At 42.6% G+C, this 10,251-nt stretch overlaps 1 protein-coding gene across 1 annotated transcript in view; it reads left to right on the forward strand.

The window, feature by feature from the left end:
* Positions 1 to 472: 472 nt before the first annotated feature.
* WDR91 (WD repeat domain 91) overlaps positions 473 to 10,251 on the forward strand; it is a gene marked incomplete at its 5' end in the record, with an annotated part of 16,351 nt that continues 6,572 nt past the window's right edge. Inside the window, 7 exons of the mRNA XM_010170998.2 lie at positions 473 to 652; positions 2,113 to 2,320; positions 3,178 to 3,260; positions 5,337 to 5,461; positions 7,410 to 7,587; positions 7,858 to 8,016; positions 10,133 to 10,251. The exon at positions 10,133 to 10,251 is cut by the window's right edge and continues 66 nt beyond it. Of these exons, the coding sequence (XP_010169300.2) occupies positions 473 to 652; positions 2,113 to 2,320; positions 3,178 to 3,260; positions 5,337 to 5,461; positions 7,410 to 7,587; positions 7,858 to 8,016; positions 10,133 to 10,251 (1,052 nt within the window). The remainder of the gene's footprint in view (positions 653 to 2,112; positions 2,321 to 3,177; positions 3,261 to 5,336; positions 5,462 to 7,409; positions 7,588 to 7,857; positions 8,017 to 10,132) is intronic.

The following is a 10,251-nucleotide window of genomic DNA, read 5'->3' on the forward strand; positions in this document are numbered from 1 at the left end:
AAAGATTGCCGTACAACAGATCTTTCTTCCTCTTTGTGTTGGGCTAAATACAGTTTTTTTTCATTTTAGTCTAAAAATAACACTATTTTCCAGGTGCTGCACTTGAGTTTTCAGCATTTATTACCATTATTCCTGTTGCTTCATTATCAACTGACTTTTAAAAGAAGTGGAAAGTTTTGCTTACTTGCAAAAAAAAATCCCACCAACTGTGTTTAATAAAATGCTATCTTTTTGTCAAAATCTGTTTGGCTATGTTCTTTCATGTTTTTGTGTTTTGTTTTTTTTTTTTATTTGAAAGGTGCTGCAGAGTGGAAGAATGGTAATGCAAAATGCAGAGTGTTTCCCAGATTAGGCAAATAGCTAATACATAACTCCTGGATTGTAGTATTTGCTCAGTTAAAGCTTTACAAAAAGTCTCTTGTGCCAGAAGAGCCCTCATGTGACTGCAGTCTTCCCTGTTTTTCCCCTTTAGGTGGATAAGATAGTGGACCAGCTGCAGCAGTTTGTTCAGAGCTACGATCTGGCTGCCCTGCGGGATTACTGGAGTTATCTGGACCGACGCCTTTTCAGCCGTTTGGAAGATGTGTACAGGCCAACGGTGAACAAGCTGAAAACCAGCTTATTCCGATACTACCTGGTCCATACTGTTCAGGTAGTGTTTGATTTTTAGGCTTCTGTTTTAAAAAGATCCTGGTCTCTGAAACCAGAGCAATGAAATACCCTTGTGGGCCTCTTGGTGGGTAAGGGACAAGCAATTCATGTGTCATGTGTCAGGAGTGTGGGAAGGCGTTTGACGCAGACTCACATGACAGGCTTGTAAGCAGGATAGGGAAGCTCAGGCGGGAGGGAAGTGCGGTTAGCTGGGAGCAAGATACTTGCGCTCGGACGTGAAAGCAGGTCCCCCTCAGACAGGATGGCTGTACTGCTAGCTCAGTCCTGCTCAGCCTCTGTTAGTAACCTGGATACTGGGAAAGGTCACAGGATTGATAAACACTTTCTCATGTGGCATTGCTGTGAGGACAGAGGAGAACAAGCACAGTGCTCAAACCAATCTTCATACAAGTTGAAGAAACAGGTAGGAAAAAAGCCCCAAGCACCTGTATGTAGGTAGGAGCAGTCAGCTGCTCCAATGCAGAAGAAGGAATGATTGAGCAGGCAGCAGCAGTGCAAGGAAGGGCCTTAACTGCAGCATTGGGGCTCAACTGGCAGGAATGTCTGTATTCCTTCCACTCCAGCCTGTTGGCAGGACTCAGACAGTCCTTCCAGGCGCCACAGTTCTTAAAGCATCAAGGGAGTTGGAGGGTCCGGAAGAAGAAAAAGGTGTCTTGCAGTTGGTGGAGTTGAGTTTTAGTTTACAAGAGGGGAGAAGTGGGCTTCAAATCGATGTGAGATAATGTGGGGGAGAAAATGAATGAATGTTTTTTGTTTTGAGTAGAGCAGAAAATAATGAGCTTAAAATGGAGCAGAGATTATCTTGTTGAAACCCTAGGAAAGTCAATGGAATATATTACACAGGGTGGTCTTTGGCACACAGAATAGACAAATACCTGTCAGGAATTTATGTTTTGTTTCTTACCATTTAGAAGCAGTGTTTCCTTCTTGATTCCATGGGTATTGGTGGAGGAGTCAAAATCTAATGCACACTTCTGGAAGTGCAGGTTTTTTTGCGTTTTGTTTTGCCCTGTGCTTACCCTGAGGCATGTCTGAATAATGTATCAGATGGAAACCTTTTCAGGCTACATCTGCTGTAGACTTGAGTAATTTGAAGTATATTTTGGTCCTGTATATGAATGCTCACATCTTATGTCAGCACACAAACTGCACTGGTTTAACTGGAAATCAGCGTGAGTGATTAGTTTGATTTGCCTCAGCCTTTAAACAAGACTGTGGTGACTAGAGAGAAGGTCGGATTAAGTGCATTTGTGAGCTTTTCCTAGTGTATTTGAGATTCTTTGGTTCCTGGATGAATCTGTTAACTCTAATCACTTGCTCTGTTGGGTGGTGAAAGTAGTTGTTAGTGTGTTCACAACACAGAGCAAATATTCCTAGAACCTATGTGGTGGCATAAATGGAAGCGTGAGCCCTCTTCTTCTTCTTCTTCTTGTGTTTCAGACTGGCCGCAATGACAAGGCACAGGAGTTTTTCCTCAAGCAGGCCTCCGAGCTCCAGAACCAGGCAGAGTGGAAGGATTGGTTTGTCTTGCCTTTCCTTCCTGCCCCAGACTCCAACCCCACCTTCGCCACCTATTTCTCACGCCAGTGGGCAGATACATTTATTGTGTCTCTGCACAACTTCCTGAGCGTCTTATTTCAGTGCATGCATATCCTTTTTTGCAAGTAATAGTTACATTTCCCTTGCCCTGGTGTTATGCTTACTGTTAACAGTGGTGCCAAGAATATAGTATTACAGAAATTGCTGCTTTCAGGTCATTGTTTAGAACCAAAGCCTAACAGGAAGCTGGTGTTTACCAGCACATGTTGGCATAGTTATTATTCAATTATCTGATGATATGTTGTATTCCCTGGGCACAAACAATTGTGGTTGTTGTTAATGCTCAGCTCATCCCTATGCCAATGGCTAGAAATCTTGTGCACATCTTGTTCTGAAACGCTTTTCCTCTTTGCTTGGCATAGTATAAAACAGGCATGCAACCTTGGGTCATAGTCTATAACTGAACTAGCATCTCCTGTTAGACCCTCCTCTGGGTTCATATGTTCACAACTTGTCTGGTGACAGCTCACTATAATAGGGCAGTTCAGTGTTGCCAGAAACAGCAGCTTTTGTCCCACACTACTGAGTTCTTATCTTCTTTGTTTGCTGAGGGGGTTTACACTGCAGCTGGAATACAGCTCATCTTGAACTGTTTCTTCAGTGCTCACTAATGCAGTAACCTAGCCTGTCTTGTCTTCCACTTCTGACATGTAAAAAGGAAGAATCTAAAAATCCTTGCAAAGCCTATGTGAAATAGTTTGTGCAACAATAAAGTACAAAGAAAATACAAAGTTGGCTTAGGTAGTGAATCTGTTACTAGTCCTCTGGTCTTGCGTGGACTTCCTAGTAGTATGTACTGGGCAGCTTTGCTGTCTTACAGACAAATGGCCAGTGTGAAGTGGTGGCTTCTAGAATTAAGCCAGGACCACAGAAGTTCTTGCATTTATTTTCTTTAACATTCCTCACCAGTTCCAGTCATTTTGAACTTTGAAGCTGAATGCCTCAGGAGCAGTCTCATACAAGAAGAAAATGAATCATTGCGGCATAAGGTCAGAACTGAAGTAGCTCTTTAGTTGCTGACTCTGTAAGGCTGTGAGTTTTATAAAAGTTGTTCTATCCATTCAAGAAAGTTGTAGCTGTTCAGTACAGTGCAGTTATTCCAAGGCAGATTCTTGTATAAGTCCTTTAGGCTATTAATGCCCCTGTGCTGGAGGTGACTGTCCCTCTCCCTGTGCTGACAGGTAGCTGGCTACTATGCAGACTTTTTCTGCTACACTCCAAAGTCAAGACAGGTTGAAACTAGTAACAGGTTAAGGGCATATGTGGCTGACTTTGCATGGAAACTTTTAATAGTATTCAGTCACTTCCAGTTTCTAGCTGATGGAGCAGTAGAAACAGGCAAAAACTTCTGGCAAAGAGGCAGAAACCGTTGCTTCTGAAACAGGCACTTCACCATGGTTGAAGTGCACTTAAAGCAATTTAGATCAACTAATGGAAATGTTGTGAATGCCTGTTTTCCTCACTCTAGACTTTATAGGAAACCATAAAAAGGGCTGACCAGTTCAGACAAAATGTCACCCAGCTCTCTTGTTTTTGATAGTATCATCAGGAGATGCTTAGAGAGCGGGCGTTAAGGGTATGTAACACGAGTCGGTCCTTTCCCAGTGTAATTTCCTATGAGAGAGATTCAGGAAATCTACAGTTTAAGAACTTTCTAAGCTACAGATCACATGTGGATGACCACATACAAGTGGGAAGCCTTACTCATATAAGCAGGACTTCAGTTTCACTTCCTCAAACATACTAAGTAAAAGCTCTCTCTGTATGAATACTTTGGTAAAATAAGTTTTGTGCTTTACTCCTGTGTTACAAAACATTATGTTGTATGTTGTGCTTCCTGTTTCAACTGTTTTGGTAGCTGATCAGCATTGTTCATTTGTCCTGAAAATGTTGAGGTAAAATAGATTAGTTTGTTTCAAAAAGGAGGCTTTTTCGCAAAAGAAAAGCCAGGTTTGTCACTGTGCACTGTATAGAGTCAGTGGATCAGGCAGACTTTGACAGGAGGGTTCTGCAAAGATGGTCAGTGAACAGGGACAGCAGGATAAGGTATGTTTTGAAATAGAGCTCTTTTATTTTCTCCAAATTTGTATTCTGTACTTCTAGTCAAAGCTGTTTTGTTTGTGGTGTGTTTGATATCACTTACAGACTGAGTAAGTGTTCTCTGGCAAGTAGGCAGAGGTAAAACTGGACTTTCCTTTTTTGATAACTGTTCAGGTCAGAAAAAGGAAGCAGTTACCTATAGAATATAGGTTTAAATAAAAAAATGGTGTAAATAAATACTGAATTTGATGCTAGTCGAAATTAAGTAGTGATTCTATTTTCACCGTTGAAACAATGCAAATATGTGAATAGCAAGTTGGACTTCTAAAGCTTCTTTTTCTTGGAATCTCTTTCCTTCAATACTATGATACAAGGAAATAGAATAATTATATCTGAAAAACAAATGTATAGAAACAGAAAAGCCTGAGTAACTTCATGTGAACAAGAATCACAGCCATAAACCACATCTGTCACAGAAAGCTGCATCTTGAGGTTCCCCTCTGCTAAGAGGGGAAAAGAAAAAAGCTTCTTTCTCCATAATGTGGAGATAAATCTCACTGTCAAGCCTGGGCAGGGTGTGGAGCTGGATTTTAGGGTGACCTGATGGTGTTGGCCTGGGTGCACCCTGCCAGCTCATCAAACCTTGGCTGTAGAAAGAAGATTACCTTCTAGGCTCAGTGCCCATACATACATCACTGCTGCCAGTCACCTGCATTGCCCTGGCCTTGAACTGCCTGCACGGAATGGCTGATCAGCTCTGCCCTGGCCAGCTCTTGTTTCCCAGCACCATTAATGTCCCTACAGCAACAGCCCGAGGAGAGGAGTGAGAGGCTTTAAGTAGGCTCCAGTTTCATGTGTGTAAAGTACTGATTGTCTTGACTACTTGGTCTAGTGTGATGCTCAGCCAGTCAGAGCAACTTTCTTCCCTCCCCACCATTCTAGGGCTGTTGAAATAAAAGGACTAAACAACTTCAGGTGGGAAGGAGGTGATGCTCTGTTTATTTGTCTCTCTTCTCTCCTTGTAGCTGTTTGCTTTGCAGGCTGAATCCTCCCGTGTGAAGAAAGAGGAACTGGAGGTGGAACAAGCAGTTGTGCATCACAAGCTGCCTGCATATGTGGCCAACATGGATCGACTAGGGGACTCTGAGCTGTGAGTGCCTGCAAGGGAGGAGCTGGGGAGAAGTTCTGCTGCTTTTATTGGGTCAGGGAGGCTCCTGGAGCGTCCTTTTTCTCTGCCCTGAGGTTTGCTGCAGAAAGATGTCCAGACAGAAATTCTGGTGACCTAAGTGGGTTTAATGGGGGAATCCATGATGGGCATCACTCCTGCTGTTTGGGAGAGAGATTGTTGCCAATTGGTAAGAGCCCAAGCACACATGGAAGTGATTCTGCTCTGGTCTCAGCGTTACCCTAAGGTGTTCTTGGCAGCCAGGGTAGCAGTGCAATACCCTGTGGTATTGCTCAAATGAAGTGGATTGTCTCTTGACTCCTATTTACTTTAGTGCCCTGTGTTTTGTAGACACCATTACTGTATGTCCCAAAGTGGTGGCTGTTAAATAGAGATGCTTTATTGCTTTTGCAAAGTCAAGGGAAAAGTAGTTTCTCTTCTTTGAAGCTCAGTTACGTAGAGAATTGCCCATAAGCTTGCTGTGTTTGACGTGTGGTTTATGGCTACATCTGCTGTATTCCTGTGTGTGGAAATCAGGCAACATACATGGTGATACAGCTTGTTTAATTGTTATTTAAACTCTTTTTTTCTCCCCCCCCTCCCCAGTACAGTCATGCAAAGCAAGTCTATGTGTTTGAATTCATTGTGTTCATTGAGATTTTTTTTTTTCTTGCTTTAAAAGGGTCTGAAAGCAAAGTAATTTAGCCACAAGATATTAACACTACTAATGGGGCTTTGACTTTCTCATGTACTTCTTTCACTCCTGTTAAGACAGGAGGGGGATTGCTCAAATTATCCCGCTGATAATGACAAATAGAAGTTGTAGCAGAGACCACATACAAAATCTTTGTTCTAGTCTAGAAGTTGTCTGATTTAATAGACTTGAAGTGTCTGGTGAACTATCTTGATAACTGCTCTGCTCTTTCTGTGCAGGACAGGCTACAGAGTTTAATTTGAGATTTTTTTTTTGTTTTGCTTTTTGTTTAACTACTCTGTGTGCATAGCCATGATGTTCATGTACACACATCAGGGAGCGTGATGTGAGGGATGGAATAGTTTAGTCTCATACTAATTTTTGTCCATTTGTGTTAGAAAAACTTTCCTTAGAAGTGGCTTTTCTTGTGTGTGCAACTTATCTCTTAGTCTGGGAGCCAGTTCTGGTTGCTTTTTCCATGTCTCTGCTCAACCCAAAACCCAGCTTTGGTAGAACAGTTACTTCCTCGGAGAAGATAGACACAGTGAGGAAGATTATATTCCCCTTCCCCAGGTGCTGCTCTCTTCTCAGAGGAAGCTGTTTCAGAGTGAGGTCAGACACTTAAGTTCTGGGAAGCAGCTGCTGCTCTTGGCATTGTGGACTGAGAAGGGAAGTGTGTGTAATCATGGAAATGTACTTAAACTTTTTTCTTTGGGTCCAGTTTTTGATTTTGAGGGCCTGTGCTTTAAAATTGCTGAACATGACTTGCTGAATATCTAAGGGTGTTCAGTGAAACACTGGATACTGAATGTCATTCAAAGTAGGTCTGTCTTATGCCTTGAATTGGGAATACCAGCTGAATAGTTTCTCTGGAAATCTAGATTCCCCTGCCTTTTCCTTAGGGTCTTTCTGAACTAACCAGATGGAGTGGAAGGAGTTTGAGGTGGCCCTACAGGGGATTCAGCAACAGTTGAGCCCCCTGTCTCAGTGGCATCTCTGAGAAGTGAACTTTGGTTACAGTAATTATAATGATCTGCTCCAGACACTAACATGATATTTTAGAACAGTTTTGTGATGCATAGTGGTCCATTGGCTTGAAAAGGAACTTCTGTCCTCAGTTGTTCAAACAGCTGTCACTTTGCTTGTTGGGTGGTCTTTGGTCAGGTTGTCTGGCTACATTTTCATGTTCTGTTTGTTTTTTTTTGTTTGTGTGGGGTTTTGTTTGTTTGTTTTAATTAGTGATATGACCTGCAGCCAGAGGAGTACTACACATTCTCTTCAGTCCCGGGGAGGCTTTCTGTCCTCTTTTCTCTCCCAAAGTAAAAGAGGCCCTTCCAGACCACCCCATCCGAGTGGGTCTTCTCCAATGCAAACTAGCAGTATGCTGCTAGGAAAGAAAGAACCAACAAATCACCAGGTAATTCTCAACTGTGTTCATGAGAGGTGCTCAGTATGCAAGTGGTTAACTTGCAGCACAGCATTGCTCCAAGCTTTTGCTTCCACCTGAAAAAATAAAATGTCCTTTCCTTCCTTGCGAATGTATGCTGGGCCTGAATGCAGCACGAGAACAGCTGCTGGTGTCTGGGGGCTTGTGGAGCCCTTGCAGGTGCTTGGTTTCTTTGCCTTCTTTTTTGCTCTTTGTTCGGCACAAGTGTAACTTTGCCAAATTTGTTCCTCTGCCTTCCAGAGTGCCAAAGGAAAAGAAGGAACAATGAGCTGTAAAGATGGGAAGAGCCACTTCAGTGGGTTAGTAGCAGGCGAGTCGAGTTCCCTGCAGCAGCGGCAGAAGCGCTTACAAGAACATGGGAAGGAAAGGAAGGAACTGCTGTCAAAAGGGACCTTCCAGGTACTGGGCAAGACCACAGGGTTGGGCAGCGGAGGGATGGTATTTCTGTAGTTTGTTTTGCTAGGTGGTAAAACAAAAACAAGTGTTCTCCTTAAGCTTCTGAATTGCTGCTCAAATTTAACTGTGTCAAAGGTTAATCTCTGTAGTTAAACAACTCCTTCCATACTGGGTTTATTTCTGTGTCCCTGGAAGGGCATCAGTCTTGATGCTTCAAATGGAAGAAGAGTTGTCTTTTGTCATAATCTTTTCAACAGCCTGTTCCTGGGGAGAGTATGTTTCATCCACCTTAATGGTTATGCTCAAATACCTTGTTATAATTTCCATTCCCTAGTGGCAATGGGCTTGGCTCACCCATCCTGCCCAAGTGAGTTCTCTCCTGTGAGTTCTACTGGTTTGTGCAGGCTCTGTGTGGGACAGATAAAAATTGATAGAAAGTTTTCCTGGATAGGAGTGGGAATACTCTTTTTAGCAAACTTTGCTTTTTGGGTGTTTTTTTGTGCTGCTGCAGTTTTGTCTAGGGATGTACCCTGCTTTCTAATCTAATGAAATAATAAAACTGTGTCCTGGATTTTAGCCCCTGAAGGTCAGCAGACTACTTCTGTTCACCTGTGTATTGTCTGGATTTCAGCAGCCATGTGGCCAAAGGATACAGAGTACAGGAGGAATGATGGCAGCATCTCAGCCATGTTTATTTTGACTGTATGAGACACTGCCTTGGGGGAGTGACAGCACTGAGGGACTTGTTGTCTATCAGCCCACATGTGTGGCTGTTCTGTGTGGGGGTGCTACTCTAGGGAGATGTTACTCCACCACTGAGCATTCAAGGCTATGAGAGAACTTTTTTCTTCATGGCTCATCTAAAATATTTTAATTAAATATTGGTCAGAAAATTACAAAGCCCAGTTTCCCAATTAGTATCCTTTGACTTTCCTTTTTCTGTGATATTCCAGGTTAAGGTGGTGTTTTCTGGCTTTGTAAAAGTTGTTTCTGGTGCTCTAGGGGAAGCTGATACTGCTCAGCTTTCCGTTGTTCTCAACGGATGTGAGCAAAAAGGAAACTGAAAGGCAGCACTGTTTCTTTCACGAGTGTCATTCATAGGTTGTTACCTCGCCATGTTAACTAACACAGAGAAGGGCATTCTTGGTTTTATTTCCCAATCTTTTAAAGCTCTGTGATTTCAGATGATTTGATTATACTGTGTTTAAACCATTTCTCAAGATTCGAAGCTACTATAAATAAGACATGGATGTATTAGGGAACAGAGACTCAAAACAATCAATACCAGTACCATTTTGGGCCATTTCATCTTCAGAGGATGGTCTAGCAGAGGAATGCTTGCAGATGTTTTACTAACCTGTGTGCTGTATCTGCTTCTTGTTTGGCATCTGGTGGTAAGGGAAGACTAAGCTGCTTTCAAGATCTTCTGTGTGGTGCAGTGCAGTTCTTGTCTCATTTGGACACTTTCACCTTCTAAAACTCTTTGTTCTGTCTGCTGTGTCAAACTGTGTTTTAGGCTCTGTCAAATTGCATTTTAAGCTTTTGGACTCATGTGTTGACTCTACTGTTATTGTCAGTCAGTCGGCTGCAGTGGTTGCTCCAGTGCACACAGACTAAAATTCTGGCAGATAAGGATGATCCATCCACTGGGACTTGCAATTAGACAAGGATTTTTGTGCAGGTTTACTGAACTGCAAATTACACAGACTTAACTTATACTGCTGAATGCAAGAATTCCTTGAAATTTGTTGATTTGCTTGTGAATCTGTGTTCTAATGGCATCAAAATGGGCCTCTAATGTCAGCTGACATATGCCAAATGGAAATGTTGTGGTTCCTTTAATTCTTACAGAAAAATGTATGGCTGGGCATATGTGGAGGGGGAAATAAGGGACTCTACAACCAAGGAGGCCATATTAAGTAGTGCAATTGTGCCACACACTATCCTTGTGCTCAGAAAGGTCCCTGAGAGAAGGGATGTTGAGCTGACAATGCTTCTGTTTCAGTGCAGCTTCTGTTTTTTGTTTTTTTTTTTTTTTCTCTCAGAAGGCTGGGCTGTCTGAAGAGCTTGATCTGGAGCTGCTACTACCTTGTATTTCACGCAGGATTTCTTCCTTCAGGGCCAAAGCGCTGAGAAGAAAACAGATATTAGTGCAGCTGAGACAGAGCCATGCTTGGAGCTGCATGCTGAGCAAATAGAGACTTCAACCAAAATGCCTGCCAACAGTGCAGAGGCTGT

This window comes from Antrostomus carolinensis, unplaced genomic scaffold, assembly GCF_000700745.2.
Source record: "Antrostomus carolinensis isolate BGI_N321 unplaced genomic scaffold, ASM70074v2 scaffold38536, whole genome shotgun sequence".
Classification (NCBI taxonomy): domain Eukaryota; kingdom Metazoa; phylum Chordata; class Aves; order Caprimulgiformes; family Caprimulgidae; genus Antrostomus; species Antrostomus carolinensis.